This window comes from Canis aureus, chromosome 23, assembly GCF_053574225.1.
Source record: "Canis aureus isolate CA01 chromosome 23, VMU_Caureus_v.1.0, whole genome shotgun sequence".
NCBI classification, from domain to species: Eukaryota; Metazoa; Chordata; class Mammalia; order Carnivora; family Canidae; genus Canis; species Canis aureus.
The window spans coordinates 11,154,203-11,177,459 of record NC_135633.1 but is presented as its reverse complement, the minus strand read 5'-3'; the positions used below and the strand labels follow the sequence as shown (position 1 = coordinate 11,177,459).

General features: G+C 42.3%; 2 protein-coding genes and 1 long non-coding RNA gene across 6 annotated transcripts in view; all 3 read right to left on the bottom strand.

Moving 5' to 3' along the window:
• Positions 1–426: 426 nt before the first annotated feature.
• On the bottom strand, positions 427–4,803 carry LOC144294601 (uncharacterized). The gene is made up of 2 exons (XR_013361947.1): positions 1,861–4,803; positions 427–1,670 (listed from the first exon to the last, which is right to left on the bottom strand). It is a non-coding gene; the product is annotated as an uncharacterized LOC144294601 (long non-coding RNA).
• A 774-nt stretch (positions 4,804–5,577) lies between these two features.
• RPS13 (ribosomal protein S13) lies at positions 5,578–9,007 on the bottom strand. Its single transcript, XM_077866327.1, has 6 exons — positions 8,901–9,007; positions 8,698–8,746; positions 8,450–8,528; positions 6,754–6,923; positions 6,244–6,344; positions 5,578–5,654 (listed from the first exon to the last, which is right to left on the bottom strand). Exons 1-6 carry the CDS (start codon positions 8,921–8,923, stop codon positions 5,621–5,623), a joined length of 456 nt encoding a protein of 151 aa, XP_077722453.1. The 5' UTR covers positions 8,924–9,007; the 3' UTR covers positions 5,578–5,620.
• A 6,076-nt stretch (positions 9,008–15,083) lies between these two features.
• The window catches only part of PIK3C2A (phosphatidylinositol-4-phosphate 3-kinase catalytic subunit type 2 alpha), a 118,049-nt gene continuing 109,875 nt past the window's right edge, over positions 15,084–23,257 (bottom strand). For all 4 annotated transcript variants that reach the window (XM_077866317.1, XM_077866320.1, XM_077866318.1 and 1 more), the window contains 5 exons: positions 21,428–21,545; positions 21,272–21,344; positions 20,258–20,367; positions 20,045–20,170; positions 15,084–18,285 (listed from right to left, as the gene is read on the bottom strand). In XM_077866317.1, the coding sequence (XP_077722443.1) occupies positions 18,103–18,285; positions 20,045–20,170; positions 20,258–20,367; positions 21,272–21,344; positions 21,428–21,545 (610 nt within the window). In that variant the 3' untranslated portion in view covers positions 15,084–18,102. The remainder of the gene's footprint in view (positions 18,286–20,044; positions 20,171–20,257; positions 20,368–21,271; positions 21,345–21,427; positions 21,546–23,257) is intronic.

The window sequence follows — 23,257 nt, the reverse complement described above, 5'->3', positions numbered from 1 at the left end:
CAGCGGTTTAGCGCCGCCTGCAGCCCAGGGTGTGATCCTGGAGGCCTGGGATTGAGTTCCGCGTCGGGCTCCCTGCATGGGGCCAGCTTCTCCCTCTGCCTCTGTCTCTCTCTCTCTCTGTGTGACTATCATAAAAAATAAATAAAAAATAAACCAACTCCACTTTTTGAAGATTTTATTTATTTATTCATGAAAGACAAAGAGAGAAAAAAAAAAAAAAAAAAAGAAAGACAAAGAGAGGCAGAGACACAGGCAGAGGGAGAAGCAGGCTCTGTGCACGGAGCCTGACGTGGGACTCAATCCCCGGTCTCCAGGATCACATCCTGGGCCGAAGGCAGGTGCTAGACTGCTGAGCCACTGGGGCTGCCCACAACTCCACTTTTTAAGTGTGTATCCCAAAGAACTGAAAACAGGGATTCAAACAAGTGAATGACCATAAATGTTTATTGCAGCACCATTTGAAATAACCAAAAGGTAGAAATCCAAACAAGTAAATGCATAAATTATGCTTATATGCAGTGGGATATTATTTAGCTAAAAAGTACTGACATGCTACTCACATCATACTAAGTGAAAGCCAGACATAAAAGGTCACATATTACATGATTCCATTTATATGAAATATCCAGAATAGGTAAATCCATGGGAACAGAAAGCAGACTAGTGGTTGCCAGGGGCAAGGTGAGGAGGAGAATAAGGAACTGCCTTTTTTTTTTTTTTTTTTAAGATTTTACTTATTTGACAGACTGAGCAAGCAAGTAGGGGCAGAGGTAGGCAGAGGGAGAGAGAAACAGGCTCCCCCCAGAGCAGGGAGCCCGATGTGGGGCCCAATCCCAGGACCCAGGGATCATGACCTGAGCTAAAGGCTGATGCTTAAGCAACTGAGCCACCCAGGCTCCCCAGTAACTGCCTTTTTGAGTATGGTTTTATTTTGGGGTGATATAAACATTTTGGAACTAGACGAGGTGGTGGTTGTACGATATTTTTAAAAATGTATTGCCACTGAACTTTTCACTTTAAAATGATGAATTTTGGGATCCCTGGGTGGCGCAGCGGTTTGGCGCCTGCCTTTGGCCCAGGGCGCGATCCTGGAGACCCGGGATCGAATCCCACGTCGGGCTCCCGGTGCATGGGGCCTGCTTCTCCCTCTGCCTGTGTCTCTGCCTCTCTCTCTCTCTCTCTATCATAAATTAAAAAAAAAAAAAAAAATTATAAAAAAAAATAAAATGATGAATTTTACATTGTGAATTTTACCTCAATTTAAACAAAAAAAGGAATGTTAAACAAGAAGGCATAATGTAGGTCAGAAAAACAGCTAGGAGTTTAAAGTGGTTGCCCTAGGGGCACCTGGGAGGCTCAGTGGTTGAGCTGCTGCCTTTGGTTCAGGGTGACCCCCGGGTCCTGGAATCAAGTGAGGCATTGGGCTCCCCACAGGGAGCCTGCTTCTCCCTCTGCCTTGTGTCTCTGCCTCTCTCACAAATAAAATCTTTAAAAAAAGTCTGCCCTAGACTTCAGACTGTGAAAGGGGAGAGACTATTTTTAGCTGTCTTGTAAAATGATACTTCTAAAACCACATATATGCATAAATTTGATTAAAGAATAGTTAAGGGGGGGCACGTTTAAAAAAAAAAACTTAAAAGTCCTTTTCCCTTCAAGCGACAGGTGTTCACCTTCCTTTTTTTTTTTTTTATATTTTATTTATTTATTCATAGACACAGAGGGAGAGAGGCAGAGACACAGGGAGAGGGAGAAGCAGGCTCCATGCAGGGAGCCCGATGTGGGACTCAATCCCGGGTCCCCAGGATCACAACCCAGGCTGCAGGCGGCGCCAAACCGCTGCGCCACCAGGGCTGCCCTCACCTTCCTTTTTAAGCAAACTCTATGGGGCTCAACCTGAGAACCCTGATATCAAGGGTTGCATGCTTTGCCGACTGAACCAGCCAAGCATCACAAAGATGAGTTTTAAATGAAGAGAACAGTTGTTGAAGGAAACCTTCAAACCCTAGCTGTTCACATATGGGTAGATTTGGACAAATAACATGCATATGCTGATTCCAACTGTGTCAGAAAAACTGTTACAAAGAAAAAGCATATGGAAACTTTTGTTTATGAAGAAAGAATAAATGTCTAAGTGTAAAAGACAGATGAAGACCATATTCACAGAAGGGGAAGCAGAAAAAAAAAAACAATTAGACTGATCCATTTTTTAAAAACATAAGAAAAATCATTAGGGACAGCATCAATAAAATTCTTAAAACTTCTAAAGATGAAAAGACAGAAAAAAATGGGAAAAATATTTGTAACATGATAAAGGGTTAAGAATAACAATGTTCTGAGAAAAACTGGTATAAGCCATGAACAGGCAGCTCACAAAAAGGAAACATAAGACACTCTTTACTCAAATAAGTAAAACAATAAAAATAAAAACAGTATCATTCTCTTAAAACCAATTTTGAAAGGATGTGAAGAAATGACATTCTCATGTACTTCTTGCTAACTTTATACTGTTGAAATGCCATTTTTCACAATATATATACAAAAATATAAAATACATGTGCCAAAGTTCCCACTCCTGTGAGTTGATCTCCAGACAACTACAAAGCAAAGTACAGTTGGTGACACCTGTAATACCAAAACCTGGACAGAACCAGTAAAGAACAACGGAATGACATATGTAGTATGATGCCCACGTACAAAAATATCCCAACGGGTAGTTACCTGGAGGGAGGTTCACCAAAGTTGCTCGCTGACATGATTTAACTACCACCATGTATTAAGTACCTCATGTAATCCTCACAATAACTTAGATTCTTGAGATTTTACCCCCACAGCCTTTAAGTGACAGGGCTGTTGCTGAAAACCAAGTTGACCCCTCTCTCCCCACTACTTAAGGATTGGAAATGTTTTTAAGTTTTATTTACTATCAAGCATACTAGTTTTTTAAGGTATTAAAAACCTCCTACATGTGGTCATATTCAATATTCACAGTAAGTTTCCTTGATGGCAAGGACCACAAATATGCAAGCCCCATGTTGGGGCTTGAACTCACAACCCTGAGATCAAACCTGAGGGGCTGGATCAGTTTAAGCAGCTGCTTTCAGCGCAGGTCATGATCTCAAGGTCCTGGGACTGAGCCCCACATTGGATTTCCCCCCTCCCACACTTTGGGCTCCCTGCTCAGCCAGAAGTCTGCTTCTCCCTCTGCCCGTCCTCCTGCTCTCTCAAATAAAAATCTTAAAAAAAAAAAAAAACCCTAGATAACGCTTCGAAACAACAAATGCCCCATGAAATTTTTTTTTTAAGATTTATTTATTTATTCATTCAGAGAGAGCGAGAGGCAGAGACACAGGCAGAGGGAGAAGCAGGCTCCATGCAGGAAGCCCGATGTGGGACTCGATCCTGGGTCTCCAGGATCACACCCTGGGCTGCGGGCAGCACTAAACTGCTGTGCCACCGGGGCTGCACCCCACGAACTATTCACTAGTTTTTGGTCCAGAACCATCAATACTTAACATTTACCTAGCTACCTAGTGATTGCAAAAAACCAGGCTGAGTTAGCTTGTCTTACTTGTCCATTACCCTTAGAGATGTTTGTCCTATTATCAGTTTCTTGGTTTATGATAGCTGATGATATTTGATTAAATATTTTGATATTTGATTAAATATTTTGATTAAAACATGAATACAGGGACGCCTGGGTGGCTCAGTGGTTAAACGCATTGGCCTTTGGCTCAGGGCATGATCCTGGGGTGCTGCCATCGGTCCCACGCTGGGATCCTGCATGGGGCCTGCTTCTCCCTCTGCCTATGTCTCTCATGAATAAATAAACGAAATCTTTAAAGACAAAAACACAGGGATTAAAAAAATCTAACCCCAGGTAAGGATGGGGTAGAATATGGAAACATGGTTTCCCACTGTTTGTGAGCTCATTAGGAAGGGGACGGAGTCAGCTTGTATACCCACAGTGCTGGGCAGGTGAAGATATGAAGTGCTCTAAGGAATAAGGTTAAGTCACTTGGTGTCTGTACACCAAGAGAAAAGCACTCAAAAGGCCATCAATGCTAGTTAATCCTGTTCTCTTAAAACAAGGGACTTTGCCTCATGGTGATTTCAAACACAACTTTGATTATTGCTTAGGGTAAAGCTTAAGTAAAAAGCTTATTAAATGTGTTTATTCAACTGATACACTTGGAAAACAGGCAGTACATAAAAATAGCCTGTTTTTTTACTCAAGTCTGAAGGAAATGTGTGGCTTTGTAAACCAGCTAGCCTTCCAGCTTATGGTCTCATACTCATCAACAACTTACTTGTTGTTCAAGACCTTCCCCCCCTTTTTAAAGATTTTATTTATTCATGAGATAGACCGAGAGAGAGAGAGGCAAAGACACAGGCGGAGGGAGAAACAGGCTCCACGCAGGCGCCTGATGTGGGGCTTGATCCCAGACCCTGGGATCACGCCAAGTCAAAGGCAGACGCTCAACGGCTGAGCCACCCAGGTGTCCCAACACCTTCCTCTTTTAAACAGGGATACCTACATACCTCATTAGGTTGTTTTAAGAATTAAGTATTCTTTAAGAATCCACGTGAATCCATTTTGTTTTAAGCCATCCAAGAGTTGTGTTGTGAGGCTCAGCGACCTGAGTTCATCTGACAGTTCTGCTTTCCTCTGCTCCAGATGGAACTGTGCTTGCTGTTACCTAAATTCCTTCTTCATCTTTAAGCATCACCAGCAAGAGTGGGGTCAAATATCAGTTCCTCCTGAGGTCCCTCCATACTCAAGATGCTCCTTCTGCAGAGGAACTTTCTGACGGCATACACTACCTGGAGGACATTGACCACAGGCCTACCTTAGGATTAACATTAAATGTATTAATAATTCTTAGAGGGGATCCCTGGGTGGCTCAGCGGTTTGGCGCCAGCCTTCAGCCCAGGGTGTGATCCTGGAGTCCCGGGATCGAGTCCTGCATCGGGCTCCCTGTGTGGAGCTTGCTTCTCCCTCTGCCTGTGTCTCTGTCTCTCATGAAAAAAATAAATAAAATCTTAAAAAAAAAAAAAAAAAAGAAAGAAAGAAAAAAGAAAGAAAGAAAGAATTCTTAGAAAAGGGGCAGCCCCGGTGGCTCAGGGGTTTAGCACCGCCTTCAGCCCAGAGCCTGATCCTGGAGACCCAGGATCGAGTCCCACGTCAGGCTCCCTGTATGGAGCCTACTTCTCCCTCTGCCTGTGTCTCTGCCTCTCTCTCATGAATAAATAAATAAAATCTCTAAAAAAAAGTTAAAAAAAAAAAAAGAATTCTTAGAAATGGAGTAGCCGAGTGGCTCAGCTGGTTAGGGGTCTGCCTTCAGTTCAGGTCATGATCTCAAGGTCATGGGGTTGAGCCCAATGTTGGGCTCCCCACTCACTGAGGAGCCTTGCTTCTCCCGGTCTGCTCATGCTATGCTCTCCAAATAAATAAAATCTTAAAAAAGATATTGCTTTCTGTAGAATCACACACTTACTGTGCTAAAACACTTCCACATCAAAAAAGATCAACATACGTGAATCGGCATGTTTTTTTAGGTAAAGAAATACAACATATGCTTCTAGTAGACAATGATTTTATTGCTTGAGTACATAGCCAAATTTATGCGACCAGGGCAGAGGCTGTGGATGACTCGCTGAAAAGGAAAAAAGGGGGAAGAGCTGGATTAAAATAGGTCCTCCATATTCATTGAGACTCTCACACCTATGGAGCTATTTCCAAACAGCTAAAATAAACCACAAATATGTAAAATGCACTAAGTTCCTGAATTAGCTTATTGTGTTGAAGCATAAGACATGAAGATCCTCACTCATCTAAGGAAGAACTGACCAAACATTAAGGAAAAACTGGTGAAAAATTAATGTTTGGAAATTAATCATTATAGCGAGTAATCTATGCAAAACTGAAGACAACACAGGGAGCAGAGGTATGAACTGAAACTTTATGGTCTAGAATGATTCAAAGGGCTTATTCATGTTTTAAATCAGGGCTCTGCAAAATAGGACCCTTTGCTTGTCTTTGTAAATAAAGTTTCAATGGACCACAGCCATGCCTGTTTATGCATTGTTTATGGATGTATTCCTCCTTCAATGGCAGAGTTAAAAGAGTAGCTAACTGCAGAGCAGGGGCTAAAACATTTACCAACAGGCCTTTTACTACAGTTGCTACTGTATTTACTATATGGCTAACATCTGTTCTTATTAACCAAAAAGGTTAATACTTACTATTTCCAATTGGGAGGGAGGACTCTTTTGGTTTTATAATATCGAGCCAATCGGTGAATACGGCTCTCAATCAGAATCAGTCGGAATTTGGCATCCTTATCCTAAAAATAAAAATTGATGGAATTAAAACTACTTACAACATTACCAAATATTATTTTAACAAAAGAATGCAAATACCATGCACTCTAATGAAAATACCCAATGCCCTATAATAGAATCACAGACTACGGTTCATGAGGCTAGAGCGAGTCCCTAAGGGAATTTAAGGCTTCCAGAAACCCCAACATGAATGAGGTACAAATTCTGCAAATAAACACATTTTCAACCAACTGAATATACAGCACATAGCATAGCCAAAGCAGGCCCCAACCCCAATTTCTTCTGTTATAATTTTTATTTCAAAGCAACCTAAGTGTAACAAGTTTGTGCTTTAAGGCTCTTTAAGTAGTTCACATTAGATGCATTACACCTTACTGAAATAAGTTCATATAAGCGGTTCTAGTCTCTTACCTTTCTGTTCCTCTCAAGATGCTTTCGAACAGCAACAGCTTTCTTAATCAAATGGTACAGATCCTCAGGGAGATCAGGTGCAAGTCCCTTGGACTTAAGAATTCTCAAGATTTTATTGCCTGTCACAAAACGTACTTGTGCAACACCATGGGAGTCTCTCAGGATCACACCTGAAAAAGGAGTAATTTAAAGTCCTCTACCAAACACACAACTGAAACATGCAATGTCAAGGTTCTGAGACCAGGTCATTCTCCCAAGTTTTCCTCCGTATAATGGGATTACTTATAGGTCACAGAAACAAACATGAAAATGGGTGCAAGGTTCACTCAGATACCCAAGGCTGGTTTACCGAATACTAAGAAAAACCCTTGGGATGCCTGGGTGGCTTGGCGGTTAAGCATCTGCATTCAGCCCAGGGCGTGATCCTGGGGTCCCTGCAGGGAGCCTGCTTCTCCCTCTGCCTGTGTCTCTGCCCCCACCCCGCCCCCTGGGTCTCTCATGAATAAATAAAATCTTAAAAAAAGAAAGAAAGAAAAACCCTTACGAAGAAAACCTCAAATGTTGGAAGAACATCATCATAGCGAACTTGCTGGATGATAGGCCACCAAAGAAATCAATGTGATTCCTCTATATGTATTTGCTCAATAATCAAAACCATAACGTTTAGAAATTCCATCAGGAGACGCCTGGGTGGCTCAGCGGTTGAGCATCTGCCTTTGGCTCAAGGTGTGATCCTGGGGTCCAGTATCAAGTTCCACATGGGGCTCCCTGTGGGGAGCCTGCCTCTCCCTCTGCCTGTCTCCCATGAACGAATGAATGAATGGAGAAATTCTATCAGACGTTCTTGTAAAAACTTTTTTTAAGTGTGGTATTTTAACCTCGAAACAGCACTTTCTAAATACTTGACAGTCTAGGATTTCCTACAGCGCGTGATGCCTCCGCTAGATTACATAAGCTCAAAGAGACCACACGTTTTGCCCTTCTCCTGACCAGGGTATTCTCAGGGTCCAGAACCACACAGCAGGCAAACCTCTGCTGAATGAAACCACGTGCACAAAACTACCCACAACTGAGGTTCAAATCGCAACGTGAGGGCGTGACAAGCACGGAGTCGCCAATCCCAACTCCTCCACCCAACAGCTGCGTGCTCTGGGTCTAGTTGTGTAGAGCTGCACCGTGCCTCAACCTCCCCAACTGTAAGATGGACAGAACTTCAGTTACTTGGACGTGCAGCTGTCCGAACTAAAGGAGAGCGGTAAAATGGGTAGGACCATTCAGCAGGGAGAGCGCCTAGCCCACAGCAAATACCCCTTTAATTTTGGCGACCAGGGCAGCCCGGGTAGCTCAGCGGCTCAGCGTCTGCCTTTGGCTCAGGGCGTGATCCTGGAGACCCGGGACCGAGTCCCACATCGGGGTCCCCGCATGGAGCCTGACTCTCTCTGTGTTTCTCGTGAATAAAGAAGACGCTTAAAAAATATTTTCTTTGCGACCATTTTTTAGTAATTTTCCCTAATGCCAAATAAGGAACTCGAGAGTCCCACAAATGAACGGCAGGCCTGGGCCAGCAGCGGGAACGCCAGGGACACGACCGAAAGGCTCTCTCAGCACGGCCGCGGCACCTTCACCGCCAGCGGCTTCCCCCGCAGGTTACACGAGGGCAGGCGCGAGGGGCCGCGTGACGCGCGCACACACCCACCGATCTGCGAGGGAGTCAGACCCTTCTTGGCCAGTTTGTAGATCTGCTCCTTCACGTCGTCGGACGTCAGCTTCAGCCACTGTGGACGCAAGAGAACCTGGCCTTAGGCCGGGACAGCGCGGACGGCCCCGGCGCCCAGCGGCGCCCCCCAGGCACACGTGAGGGGCCCGGCACCCGTCCTCCCGACGGCCGGAGGGCAGCCCCCCCCCCCCCGCCCCGCCGCCTCCCGGGTCCCGCACGCTACTTACGGTGGGGACGCTGCGGCGGTAGGGCAGAGCCGACTGGGACAGGCCCTTCCTGGGAAGGGAAACGGTCTCGGGATGAGGCGCTGCTCAGTGCCACCACGGCCTAGAACAGCCTCCTCTCCGCTCGCCGCCCACACGCCCTCCTTCCCCCCACACCCCGCGCCCCGCGGCCCAGCCCTGCAACCCGCTCAGAAACCCGAGCTCACCCGGGAGCGTGCATGCGACCCATGATGGCGGCGGAAAAGAGAGCGAGGGTCGGGACGCCGCCGGAAGCCACCCGCCACGCAGGAAGTGACCTCACACACGTCCGCGCTCCTCGCGCGCAGGGGGCGGAGCTACGCCGCGCGGCCCCCCGGGCGAACGGGGGCTGCACATCCCGAGATGCATTTCGGCGTCGCCCTGCAAGATCCCTCGGTGCCCAGGACTACACATCCCGGCATGCATCAGGGCTTCGAGGAGCCTCGGGGCCGGCGCGCGAGGTTAAGCCCGCTGCCCGCGCACTTTCGGGAGGAGCTGCCTGCGCTTATATTCGTGCAGGTTCGAGTCCCGACCTGGGAGGGAGCGTGGGCAATTTGGTCCCAGCGTGCGCCGCCGCCGCTCAGCGAATTTGAGCGCCTGAAGCTCAGCCATGCACAGGTGTTCATTCGTGCAGCAGCGCCAGGCCTGGTGGTGGCACTGGCCACCGCAGAGGCCGCGCCTGCAGGTCGTGGATGCACAGGTGCAATCCCGCGGTGACAGGCGCTGCACTGGAAGTCGTGGTCCTTACCGCCGGCCACCGCGACCACCTCTTATTTCCGCTCCTGATTTAAGCTCTTTGGCCCCAGAGAAGAACCCAGGATTTTGAACCAGGCCCTGGAGGACCTCCCCCTCCACCTGGGAAGCTTTCACCTTTCCCCTGCAGCGGGCGGGGAGGCGCTGGGCTGCGCCGGGCGCTGTGTGGGGCGGCTCCTCCGGGAGCCGCGGGCCCCAGCGCGGAGCTCGCAAAGCCGGGCAGCGAGGGCCCGGCCGGCTGTGCGGGGGGAGGGCTGTGGGGGAGGAGACCGCAGAAGCACGTGCGTCCGGCCCGGCAAGGCGGAGCTGCGGCTGAAACTCCTTACCACGCGGACTCGGCGCCCGTGCGTGCGAGGAGCTGGGAGACGCGGCAGTGAAGGGCTTTGCTCAAAGCGCAGCTGGCCCCGGGAAGGGGGACGCAGGGAAATCAGGGTATCAGTGTTCAAAATAACCGCGGAGACGTAGAGAACTCCCACGGACCAAAACAGCCACCTCTGCTGTTACTCCTTCAGCCAATCACTGATGAGCGATTTTCTTCTAAAGCATCAGGAATTCCATTCAAGGGGCGCCCGCGTGGCTCAGGGGTGGAGCGTCTGCCTCTGGCTCAGGTCGTGATCCCCGGGTCCTGGAATCGAGCCCCCCGCAGGGAGCCTCCTTCTCCCTCGGCCTGTGTCTCTGCCTCTCTCTCTCTGATTATCATAAATAAATAAAAATTAAAAAAATATTTTATTTATTCATGAAAGACAGGCAAAGACACAGGCCGAGGGAGAAGCAGGCTCCAAGCAGGGAGCCCCATGCAGGACTCAATCCCCGGACTCCAGGATCACACCCTGAGCCACCCTGGCATCCCCAGGGTCCTGGGATTGAGGCCCACATTGGACTCCTTGCTCAGTGAGGAGCCTGCTTCTCCCTCTCCCCCTGGTTGCACTTTTTTTTTTTTTTAAGATTTTTAAATTTATTCATGAGAGATACAGAAAAAGGCAGAGACATAAGCAGAGGAAGAAACAGGCTCCATGCAGGAAGCCCAATGCCGGACTGGACCCCGGGACTCGGGGATCACGATCCGAGCCAAAGACAGATGTTCCACCGCTGAGCCACCCAGGCACCCCCTTCTTTTTCTTATGAAAGAAAAGAAAGAGCCTTCCCTGAAGACCATCTAAAGTTATCCTCCTTTCCGACAAAACATCCTATTATCTTCACAATATACAAACCTGTGACATTTTCCTAGCACTCCTCCTGCAGGTTTAAACTTTATTTATTTTTAAGATTTTAGGGATCCCTGGGTGGCTCAGTGGTTTCGCACCTGCCTTTGGCCCAGAGCGGGATCCTGGAGTCCCGGGATCGAGTCCCGCGTCGGGCTCCCGGCATGGAGCCTGCTTCTCCCTCTGCCTGTGTCTCTGCCTCTTTCTCTCTCTCTCTAGGTCTATCATAAATAAATAAAAAAAATACATCTTTAAAAAAGAAAAAGATTTTATTTGAGAGAGAGCACACGCAAGAGGAACAGCAGGGAAAGAAGCAGGCTCCCTGAGAAGCAGGGAGTCGAATGTGGAGCTCATACCAGGCCCCTGGAATCATGACTTGAGCCAAATGCAGATGCTTAACTAAGCTACCCAGGTGCCCCAGGAGTCTTTTTTTTTTTTTTTTTTTAAGATTTTCTTTATTTATTCATGAGACACACAGAGAGGCAGAGACACAGGCAGAGGGAGAAACAGGCTCCTTGCAGGGAGCCCGATGTGGGACTCGATCCCAGGTCTCCAGGATCACAAGCTGAGCCAAAGGCTGCTGCTCAACCGCTGAGCCATCCAATGTGCCCCTGCCCCAGGATTCTAAGACATCTTTCTTTGAGGTAAAATTCACATGCCCTAAAGTTTGTTATTTTAACCATTTTAAAGTGTACAATTCAGTGCCTTAGTATTTTCACAGCATGCTGCAACCATCACCACTAATTCCAGTCTTCATCACCCCCAAAAGCCTTGTACTCTCTAAGCAATTACTCTCCAGTCTCCCCACAGGCCTTGACAAGGACTATTTTGTATTGTCTCTATGGGTTTGCCTGTCCTGGAGATTCCATATAAATTGAATCATACAATATGTGGCCTTTTGTGTGTGGTTTCCTATCATAGTATTTTTCAAGGTTCATCCATATTGTAGCATTTATCAGTGTTTTTTTTTTTTTTTAAGATTTTATTTATTGGGGATCCCTGGGTGGCTCAGTGGTTTAGCACCTGCCTTCCACCCAGGGCATGATCCTGGAGTCCTGGGATCAAGTCCCATATCGGGCTCCCTGCATGGAGCCTGCTTCTCCCTCTGCCTGTGTCTCTGCCTGTGTCTCATGAATAAATAAATAAATCTTAAAAAAAAAAAAAGATTTTACTTATTTATTCATGACAGACACAGAGAGGCAGAGACACAGGCGGGAAGAAGCAGGCTCCATACAGGGAGCCTGATGTGGGACTCCATCCTGGATCACACCCTGGGCCAAAGGCGGTGCTAAACCTCTGGGCCACCGGGGCTGCCCATCTATCAGTGTTTTTTTTTTTTTTTAAGATTTTATTTATTTATTCATAGAGACACAGATAGAGAGAGAGAGGCAGGCACCATGCAGGGAGCCTGATGTGGGACTCCATCCAGGATCTGACCCGGGATCACGCCCTGGGCTGCAGGCGGCGCTAAACCGCTGCACCACCGGGGCTGCCCGTGTTTTTTGTTTTTCAAGTAGGCTCCATGCCCAGTGTGGGGCTTGAACTCACAACCTTGAGATCAAGAGTCACATGCTCCAATGACTGAGCCAGCCAAGTGCCCTAGTGCTTCAGAACTTTATATGGCCAAATAGTATTCCACTGTATGGCTATACCACATTTTAATTACTCATTCATCAGTTGATGCACATTTGGCCTATTTCGACTATTTGGCCATTATGAATAATGCTATGAACACTTGGGTACAAGTATCAGAGTACCTGTTTTCAGTTCTCTTGCAAATTATCTATATATATATATATATAATGAATTGCCAGGTCATAGGGTAACTTTTCTGACAACTGCCAGATGTTTTGTATATCAGCTGCACTTTACATTCCCATCAGAAATGTAGGGAGGAGGGCTTGAGATTCTCCACACTTTTTTTTAGTGTATGTGCTGCCAAAGCGAACACTCCACTTTTTAAAATTTCTAGCTGTCCTAGTGTGTATAAATTGGTATCTTATAGTTTTTAAGATTTTATTCACTTATTCATGAGAGAGAGGCAGAGACATAGGCAGAGGGAGAAGCAGGCTCCACGCAGAGCTCGATGTGGGACTCGATCCTGGGACTCCAGGATCATGCCCTGAGCCTAAGGCAGACGCTCAACCGCTGAGCCACCCAGGTGTCCTGGTATCACTTCATCTTGATTTGCATTTCCCTAATGACTAATAATGTTGAGCATCTTCTCATGTGATGGTCATTTTGAAGAAATGTCTATTTTTTTTTAAATTTTTATTTATTTATGATAGTCACACAGAGAGAGAGATAGAGAGAGGCAGACACAGGCAGAGGGAGAAGCAGGCTCCATGCACTAGGAGCCCGATGTGGGATTCGATCCCGGGTCTCCAGGATCGCGCCCTGGGCCAAAGGCAGGCGCTAAACCGCTGCGCCACCCAGGGATCCCGAAGAAATGTCTATTTAAAGTTCTTTGCCCATTTTTAAATTGGGTTAGCTTTCTATTACTGAGTTTCAGAGTTCTTTTAATACTCTGGATACCAGAGTCTTATCAGACATATAATCTGCAAGTATTCTCATTTGGTGAGCTTTTTACCTTGATAGTGTCCTTTGAGGAACACAAAAAATTTTTTTAAAAGATTTTATTTATTTATTCATGAGAGAAAGAGAGAGAGAGGCAGAGACCTAGGCAGAGGGAGAGGCAGTCTCCATGCAGGGAGCCCGACGCGGGCCTCGATCCCAGGATTCCAGGATCACCCCCTCAACTGAAGGCAGAGGCTCAACCGCTGAGCCACCCAGACATCCCGAGGCACAAAAGTTTTTAATCTTGATGAGCCAATTTATCTATTTTCCTTTTGTTAGTTGGGCTTTTCGTCTCATCCTTAAGAAATACTCGTCTAATCCAAGGCTACAAAGTTGTACACCTATGCTTTAAGAGTTTAATAATTTTAGCTATGTATAGTTCTTTGATGTATTTTAAATCTTTGTATATAGTGTTGATAGTCCTACACTTCATTCTTTTGCGTGTAATTAATTATCCCAGCAGCATTTGTTGAAAAAAATCTCTCCCCCCATTGATGGTGGCAGTCTTGTTTCTTTCCTGGATCATGATGCAAGCAAAAATAACCAAATAGTTGTTATAGAAAAAAAAATACAACAACCAAAATTAAAAACTGAGTGGATGAGGTAAACAGTTGAAGCGAGAGTTAACTGAAGAGAAAGTCATAATAAATTATTCAGGACTGAAGATTCAAGAATAAAGAATCCAAAAAAAATAATGATTTTTATTTTATACCTAGGCCCATCCTAGCTAATATGGATACAATAAGATTAGCCCTAAGGTAATAACTATTGAAGGTATGTGATGGATTCATTCATGGAGTTCATTACACTGTTGTCTAATTTTGTATATGTCTAAAATTTGCATGATAAAGTATTTCAAAAAAGGATGAAATAAAGGGTTTTTTTCTTTAGGGTCTGAGAACCATAGCCGCACGCTGGTATCATTCCAGGATGGAGGTAAGATATCAGAAGAATCTACAATTCTCTGTTCTGTAGATAGATATAGAACATGCTCTTACTATATACTATTTAATTTTTTTTTTAATTTTTATTTATTTATGATAGTCACAGAGAGAGAGAGAGAGAGAGAGAGAGAGAGAGAGAGAGGGGCAGAGACATAGGCAGAGGGAGAAGCAGGCTCCATGCACCGGGAGCCCATGTGGGATTCGATCCCGGGTCTCCAGGATCGCGCCCTGGGCCAAAGGCAGGCGCCAAACCGCTGCGCCACCCAGGGATCCCCTATTTAATATTTAAATAAACCACCAGGGCGAGGGACCATACTTACAGAAGTCTGGAAATATTGCATCCAACCATATGAAATGGTGATGGGGCAAAGTGGCAATCCAGAACTATGGCTTGGTTTCAAAGAATCACAGGATAGAAGTCAGATTTATCATTGTTAGGAGCAACTGATAGGCCAGTTTTGAAATTCAGGATTTTTGAACCTAATAAACTCCTGGGGGATCCCTGGGTGGCGCAGCAGTTTAGCGCCTGCCTTTGGCCTAGGGCGCGATCCTGGAGACCCGGGATCGAATCCCACATCGGGCTCCCGGTGCATGGAGCCTGCTTCTCCCTCTGCCTGTGTCTCTGCCTCTCTCTCTGTGACTATCATAAATAAATAAAAATTAAAAAAAAAAAAAAAAAAAACCTCCTGGGTGAGATACGCAGTGAGCTCATATCAAAGTTTATTTTTAAAATTTTTAAAATTTAAGTAAACTCTATGCCCAATGAGGGGCTCGAATGTACGACCCCAAGATCAAGAGTTGCATGCTCTACTGAGCCAGCAGGCTCCCTGAGCTCATATCAAAGTTTAGAAATAAAAATGTTAATACGTTGATGAAGAAAGAAATGACAGCAGAATTCCTTTATTCCAGAAATATTTTAATACAATCGTAGTACAGTTATGAAGTCACATTCAATCCACTGAATATATTCAAGGTATTAATAAAAATATTATACATCTTTACTCACTACCTTAATATAATTAAAGTATTTGGTTCTTATAGATGAGACTACTTGCCATATTCATTCCTATTTGCACTGCTAATCAAACGGTATGTAAGTAAATCCATGGATTATGGTAGTGGGGCTTTTAGTCCATTTTGACCTGAAGTCTAAGTATCAAAATTGGATATATTTTTTAAAATGCCACAATACTTGAATCCTAGAAAGAATAGTTAACCAATTTAAGGCAAGATATTGAAACTTTTATACAACTTTAATCTGAAAAGATAAAAGAACACTTTATCAAAGATCATACATGCCTTAACAGTTAACTACCTATAGATTTTTATAAAGGCAGCAATAAAATGTCAGTGCAAGTTCTACATTGGGTTCCTCAGTAGAGAGAATAATAGGTTCTCGGAATAAACCATTATTTTCAAATCCCAAAACACTGCAAGAGGAAAGAATTCTAGGGCAGGACTTGTATGTAGCATAATTATTTTTTCTCAGTAAAGACAGGTATAAAACATTGTGATTATACATAAAAATTAGTGTCTTGGCCAGTTTGTTCAAACTTTTGCTTCAGATTTACTTTAATGCAAGCTTTAAAAAAAATGTTTAAAAAAAACTGATTTAAAGTCTACTTAAAGTAGTAGTGCAAAGAGGCGCCTCTGTCCCTTTTTCTTTTCTTTTCTTTTTTTTTTTTTTTGGTAAGGGCAGAATATTAGCGTTTTACAAAGAAATAACTTATATTAAAATATATGTAAAATATGTGTGTATTTTTTTAATGACCAAAGAAGGCACAAAATGAGTTAAATTAAGAAAAACATTACCACTTGTCCTGACTGATTAACTGTACAGTATTAGTCATAATATACATTTTTAGGTAAGAAATACAGATTTCTTATAATTGAAAAAGTGACATCACATTTTCTAGTTCTATTATATGTGCTAAAAGACACACTGCTGTTAACAGACTGCAAATAGGCAGTACACACTGTGACCAAATAACAATAACCTTTTGCCAAGACAAGGTTTTTTTTTTTTGCCTTTTTTACTTTTTTCTTTTTTTTCCCCCAATGGCTAAATGACAACTCATGGAATGGAATTAGATCTCAAAAGCTTAAGTGGTAATATCTAGCACTTATTTATATCTGAAAAGTACTTATACACTTTAAGGAAATGTTAACTGGATGTGGAAAAAGTAAATAAATGGTGGTGCTTGATTTGCATTTTAATTAAATTATTAAATAGACAACACATTTTAACGTTAAAAAAAAAAAGACATTCATATATCATACTAACGGGGTTTCCTACAAATGGACCATTAGTGTTAGGCACCAAAAATTTCAAGTGTGTGTGTGTGTGTGTGTGTGTGTGTGTGTGTTTTAAACCTATCCCACTGATACATCCTCAACTATTCTATTTCTGCTCTGTAGGTTTTACCATTTACATTAAATATCTGCACAGTTCATAAAAATTATGTTATGGTCAACTGAATTAGAGATTGTCCTTTCTCTGTTGGTATTCTTCATTGCATATTGTGTCAGTTACCTCATAGCAACTAGATTACTACAATCTCTATTACCATTTACAAAAGTGTCTTAAATTATATTCTAGGCAAGAGAATATATAAACATTTATTCAAACTAAACACAAAATTATGTATGTGTGCAGTGGAACGAAGAATAAAAATGAATCTTATCCTTAATGGTTACTGTAGAATAATTTCAATCATGTCTCTTATGATTCTAAATTCCATTATATTAAGGAAATTAATTCATGTCAATGTATAATGTTTACAAATATAAGTAAGACGGCTTACAAGACAAACTTTGCTATGAAAGTCTACAATAAAATTCAGTCTGGACCCTAGAATTCTTGTCCTGGGCCTCCTGTGAAGAGTCTGCCCTATTCATGGAGTTCTTCTACCAAATAGGAATGGGTACACGAGTGAACAATTTTCACTTGCTTAATGAGAAAGTGGAGTACAGATACATGGAGGTGGATTACCAAAGTTCAAGTCACACTCCTGGAAGTAAATGGAGGATTATAATGGAATGATGGCATTTAGCATACAGTTACATCGATGACTCTCATTCAGTTACGGGGCAACAAAAACATGAGAAGTAGAAAAAATGATCTTTCAATGGGAAAAACATTAGTAAATGTACATAATTCTTTAGTTACTTGAAATTGAAAATGAGTGAAAACTACTTACTCATTATTTATCAAGTCAGGAAAAGATCAGAATGAAGTGCCAGGGAAGCATATGAAGTTAAGGCACCACTATTTACAACTTCAGTGATTGGCACTTATTCTGAAAAAGGTTTTAAAGACATGGGTGATAAAAAAAAGCAGTATTATTTTCCCCTACTTCTATAAACTACATAGTAGTTCTGAACATAACTATCTATTATTTGTGCTTTGCTTTCGGCCCTGTGAATAGCAGCTGCATTTTCTGGTAATATCCTGCACCTTTCCTTTCCTTTGGTGTTTGTGAACACACACAGTGGTAAAGGCTATAAAAGGTGCAAAACAGGAAAACAAATGTGCTGTGTCTGTGTAAGAAACAATGCAAAATAGATGGCTGAACTGACATAGTACTATCAGACCAAACTATAAAGCTATTACTCTGAATTAATCAAGAGAGGATTAAATCCTTTACCAACTCAAAGTCTTTGTCGGGACTTATTATATATTAAGTTTAGGGTTTATAGCATTCTATATAATGACTCTAAAACATCAATGGCTTCAACATGTTCAAAAAAGTTAATTATGTGACTGGTCCAACAGATGTATTGAAATGCAATAAGTACATTTACCTTTATTATTTCTGTCCAAGTATAAAAATACTATACAAAATCCCCAAGTATGTATGTGTGTATACACGTTTATAACTGTTCTTGCTTCCAAAGCTCAGAAATTCACTAGCTTACAAATAGGTTGCTGCCGTCAGCTGATACCACTTAACCGTCTCTTTGCTCAAGTTGAAATCCTTTAAAGGCAGGGTCACTCCACCCAGGAAAAAATTCTCCCGCAGAGATTCTGCACTAAGAACACTCAGTTGAAGCTGTCTCTGTCTTAAGGTTTCCTTGCTATATCCACTGTACACAAGCTACAGCAAAGGCAAAAAGAAAACAGTAAGTTACAAATTTTTTGTTTGGCTGGCTTCTTGGATTATTTCAAGTAAAAGGAGAAGGGAGATCAGTAGTCAAAGTCTACAATTAATGACATTGATTACAAACACATCTGATGGAATTTGTTTCCTACTTTAGATGTGCATTTTGTATTTCAAGAGTCTTGGTTTATCATTCCTCTGAGTGTCTGACATAGAAATGCACAAACTAGAAAATTATTATTGGCTAAAAACTAAAAACATGGATTTTCTGAGATGGAAGTATGGGGAAGGGAAAAGCAATTAGGAGGCGGCATGCCTTCAGATGATCTTGGACCTGGGTAGGAGAATGGAAGGAAGCAAGTGGGGATAACTATCATTTTACAAATAATGAAGGATTAGAGTTTTTTTGTTGTTGTCTTTTTTTGTTAGATTTTATATATCATGAAATGATTATCCATACTTCAATGCAAATTTACCAACTACAGATACAGTTTACAACAAATCTGGAATTCTAAAAGGCTCTTTGAAACACCACATTCGACACTTAGATTTTTTTTTTAACAAAGCCTTATCATACTTCTGAGAAAAATCTCTCTAATCTAGTCCTTCTGTTTGACTAATAAAAATTAAAAAACCAACTACGTTTTATTTCTTGAAAGTACAACACTATTAACTAGGAAAAAAGCCAACACTACTTTTTGAGAATAACACCAACTGGTCTTCACCAAACAGTGTATATGCTTTTATTTATTTTTATTTTTTTAAATTTTTATTTATTTATGATAGTCAGAGAGAGAGAGAGAGAGAGAGAGAGAGGCAGAGACACAGGCAGAGGGAGAAGCAGGCTCCATGCACCGGGAGCCTGACGTGGGACTCGATCCCAGGTTTCCACGATCACGCCCTGGGCCAAAGGCAGGCGCTAAACCACTGCGCCACCCAGGGATCCCTGTATATGCTTTTAAAGAGCTGAAAGGCTATTCTCCGGTTTTAACAAATAACCCTGATGAAAATCCACATTTATTTTCTTCCAAATCTCTATCCCGACATTTTTTGTGTGGATGTAATGTTGATATACTCAAATAATGTTTATCCTAAAAAAGTAGCTAGGTGTTAGCAGGTTTTAACAGATGAGTAAGTCTGTAAGTTGACCATGAGTAGCTCAGCAAAGTCAACAGTTTTGCTTTATCCTGTTCAGTTGATGCTTTGCTTACTGCTATCAGTTTAGAATACTCTGACATGGGTTACTGAAAGGTTAAAATGAATCAGAAGGAGGATGATTTTGAAACTACATCTTATCAAACAAAAGGAAAGGTAGTGAAGATGTTAAAAGGATAAATAGGAAGGGCATTTGAGAACTTCAGTCATCTGAAGGGCTGCCACATAGGAGAAAGAGCAAGTTCCGTGTGGTTCCAAGCAGTACAACTCAGACCTACAGGTGCAAACTACAGGGAGTGAAGATTATAGCACAGTATAAAAAACAACCTAAGAGTGGAACTGCCCAAAACAAAGTGGATGGCCTAGAAGTATTTCAGCACAGACTGGACATCCACCTTTTGAAAATATTGTTAGGGGGGAGGTTCAAAGATGGTGGGCTTAATTCCACAACATTTTGTTAAATACCACTAGACTGCTACTGATCAGCTCTATTACTACAGAAAATAGTTCTGTAACTGGTACCTATAAATGTTAAAGCGTTTAAAACTTAAAAGCTCAAAAGAACAAATCTAGGACATTTTTAGAAACAATTTTAACTTACCATCTCATTGAATGTTGGATTCCTAGTTTTTCGTGAAATTTTGGTTTTACGTTTGGATGTTTTATGGGTATCTGGAAGTAGGTATGTTTTGACATATGGATTTGGGTCAGCTCCATCCTCAGTAACCTATAAAGAAAAGCATTTCCTTAACAGTAATGCTTCCTACCAAGGTATAGGTTTTCTCTACAATCATCATTATTTATAATCACTCACAAGATCTTTGATGTGCATCACCATGATAAAAAGAGTACCATTTCGGTAAGAGACAGATAATTTCACTGCTCCTCCAATTTGGCCTGGAGTAGGACTGAATGGACCTGCATCTGAAAATATAAATATGTTTATCTTGCTTACAGTGGTACAAACTATGGCATTAAAAAAATTTTTTTTAAATATTTGAGGGGATCCCTGGGTGGCTCAGCGGTTTAGCAACTGCCTTCGGCCCAGGGTGTGATCCTGGAGTCCTGGGATCGAGTCCCACATTGGGCTCCTTGCACAGAGCCTGCCTCTCCCTTTGTCTCCCTGTCTCTGTGTGTCTCTCATGAATAAATAAATAAATAAAATCTTTAAAAAATAAAAAAAATATTATTTGAGAGAGTGTGAGACACAAGCAGGGGGAGGGGCAGAGGAAGAAGGAGAAGCAGACTCCCCAGTGAGCAGGGAGCCTGATGTGGGGCTCAATCCCAGGACCCTGAGATGATGACTTGAGCTGAAGGCAGACAATTAACCAACTGAGCCATTCAAGTGCCCCCTCTAAAAAATTTTGCTTGAATTCCAAGATCATATGTGGGGAAAGAACAAGGTAAATAACCTAGTAGGCCACTGATTTATTGTTTTTTTTTTTTTAATATTTTATTTATTCATGAGAGACATAGAGAGAGAGAGAGAGGCAGAGACACAGGCAGAGGGATAAGCATGCTCCATGCAAGGAGCCCCACATGGGACTCGATCTTGGGACTCCAGGATCACACCCTGGCCGAAGGCAGGTGCTAAACCGCTGAGCCACCCAGGCATCCCTGATTTATGGCTCTTTAAAAATCACATTCTATTAGGAAAATTATATTTATCCAGAAATTGAGGGGCTTAAAAGGAATACCCTCCTCTCATTCTCACTGGAATATAGCCAGTAACTCCACTGTCAGTCTATCACATTCAATGAGAAATTATATACTTGCAAGTCATAGGGAAGCCATGAATTATTAATTAAAAAAAAAAAGATAATCATACCTGTGGACCTAGCTAGTCCTTCAGCTTTTTCATCACGAAGTAAAGGGTGGAAAAAAGTACAAACAAGATCACACTAAGATAGAAGAGAAAAAAAAAAAATTAAAATATCATGTATCACAAAAAATAGTATGTTCTTTTTTCAATTAGGACAGTTACCTCTGCTACATCTGTTGAAGCACTCATCAAATTCTGTAAATAACTGTTTAACTCAATTTTCCTTTTGGCTGCTACATCTTTTATGTGTGTTCTGCCGAGAACCATCCTATTAGGAAAGCTACAAAAGAAAACACAAACAAATGGGATTTAAATTATTTCACCTGAAAATATTTATAGAATTAAGCACAATATTTATTTAGAAATACATTATGTTTAAAAAAATATGTGCTTAAATTCAAAGTGGAATTTTAATCCAGAAAGTAAATGTTTGTAATTTCTTCTCAAAGTACTGGAGATAAAACAGTTCAAGTATCTGTTAGCCTTTTATAAATCTTGGTACAAAAGAGATACTGTTTTGCTATTTTGCTACTTATTACTTATTTTCTACTATTTTTTCTAAAGATTACTCCATTCACAAATATTTTATATGTAGTGTATCCTCCAAAATAATCATTACTCTACTGTTATTAGTCCTATACACCATGTCGATACCCTGTCCACAAATGACATAGGGCCCAAATCAAAGTAAACTTAACCTGCTTATTTTGCTGGCAATGAAAAATGAGACTGATGTGCAAATAAACTCTGATGCCCACTTTGTTGACTCTACTCCTGAGATCTAGTCTGAATATATGAGCAACTTGACATAGGAAATCTATTGGTCATTAACTACATTAAAACTGGAGGGTTTTGAAAGGGTAACAGATACAAAACTAAGTCCTAAGATTGTGACCAACAGTCTCAATGCCTCAGCTTATTATTTTTTAGAGGAGTGGGCATAATTATTTCTGCAGTGATTTAAAATATGACTTTTCTAAAACCGAGATCCCAAATTATTTATCTGTGGTTTTTTTTTTAAGATTTATTTATTTATTTATGATAGACATAGAGAGAGAGAGGCAGAGACACATGAGGAGGGAGAAGCAGGCTCCATGCTGGGAGCCCGATGCGGGACTCGATCCTGGGACTCCAGGATTGTGCCCTGGGCCAAAGGCAGGCGCTAAACCGCTGAGCCACCCAGGGATCCCCATTATCTCATGTTACTTACTATGATAGAGACAAGAAATTAAAAGCTTCAGCTAAGTTTCTTGATCTCATTGTAAAGATAGTTGAAGTAATGATTTGACTAACCTGATATGATTTTTTTTAAAAAAAAAAAAGCATAATTGAAATAGAAAGCTAGAAAATCCCCTATTCTATTCATTATTTATTTATTTATTTATTTATTTATTCATTCATTCATTCATTCATTCATTCATTTATTTTATACTGAAGTCTTTTTTTTTTTTTTTTTAAATGATAGTCACACACAGAGAGAGAGAGAGAGAGAGAGAGGCAGAGACACAGGCAGAGGGAGAAGCAGGCTCCATGCACCGGAAGCCCGACGTGGGATTCGATCTCGGGTCTCCAGGATCGCGCCCTCGGCCAAAGGCAGGCGCTAAACCGCTGCACCACCCAGGGATTCCTATTTTTTTTTTTTTTAAAGATTTTATTTATTTAATCATGAGAGACAGAAAGAGAGAGGCAGAGACACAGGCAGAGGGAGAAGCAGACTCCATGCAGAGAGCCTGACGTGGGACTCAATCCCGGGTCTCCAGGATCACACCCTGGGCTGCGGGCGGCGCTAAACCGCTGCGCCACCGTGGCTACCTGAAAATCCCCTATTTTAATTAAGTTTAGGATCTTGATCATTTATTCACTGTTTATTCATCCAACAAAGCCTTCTTCCTTGTCTAGGTATCAGGCCCTTGTGATACAAAGGAAAATCAGTCACACATGGCCCATTGTAACTTAGTACATGTTTACACAAAGCTTTTGACCTATACTTGG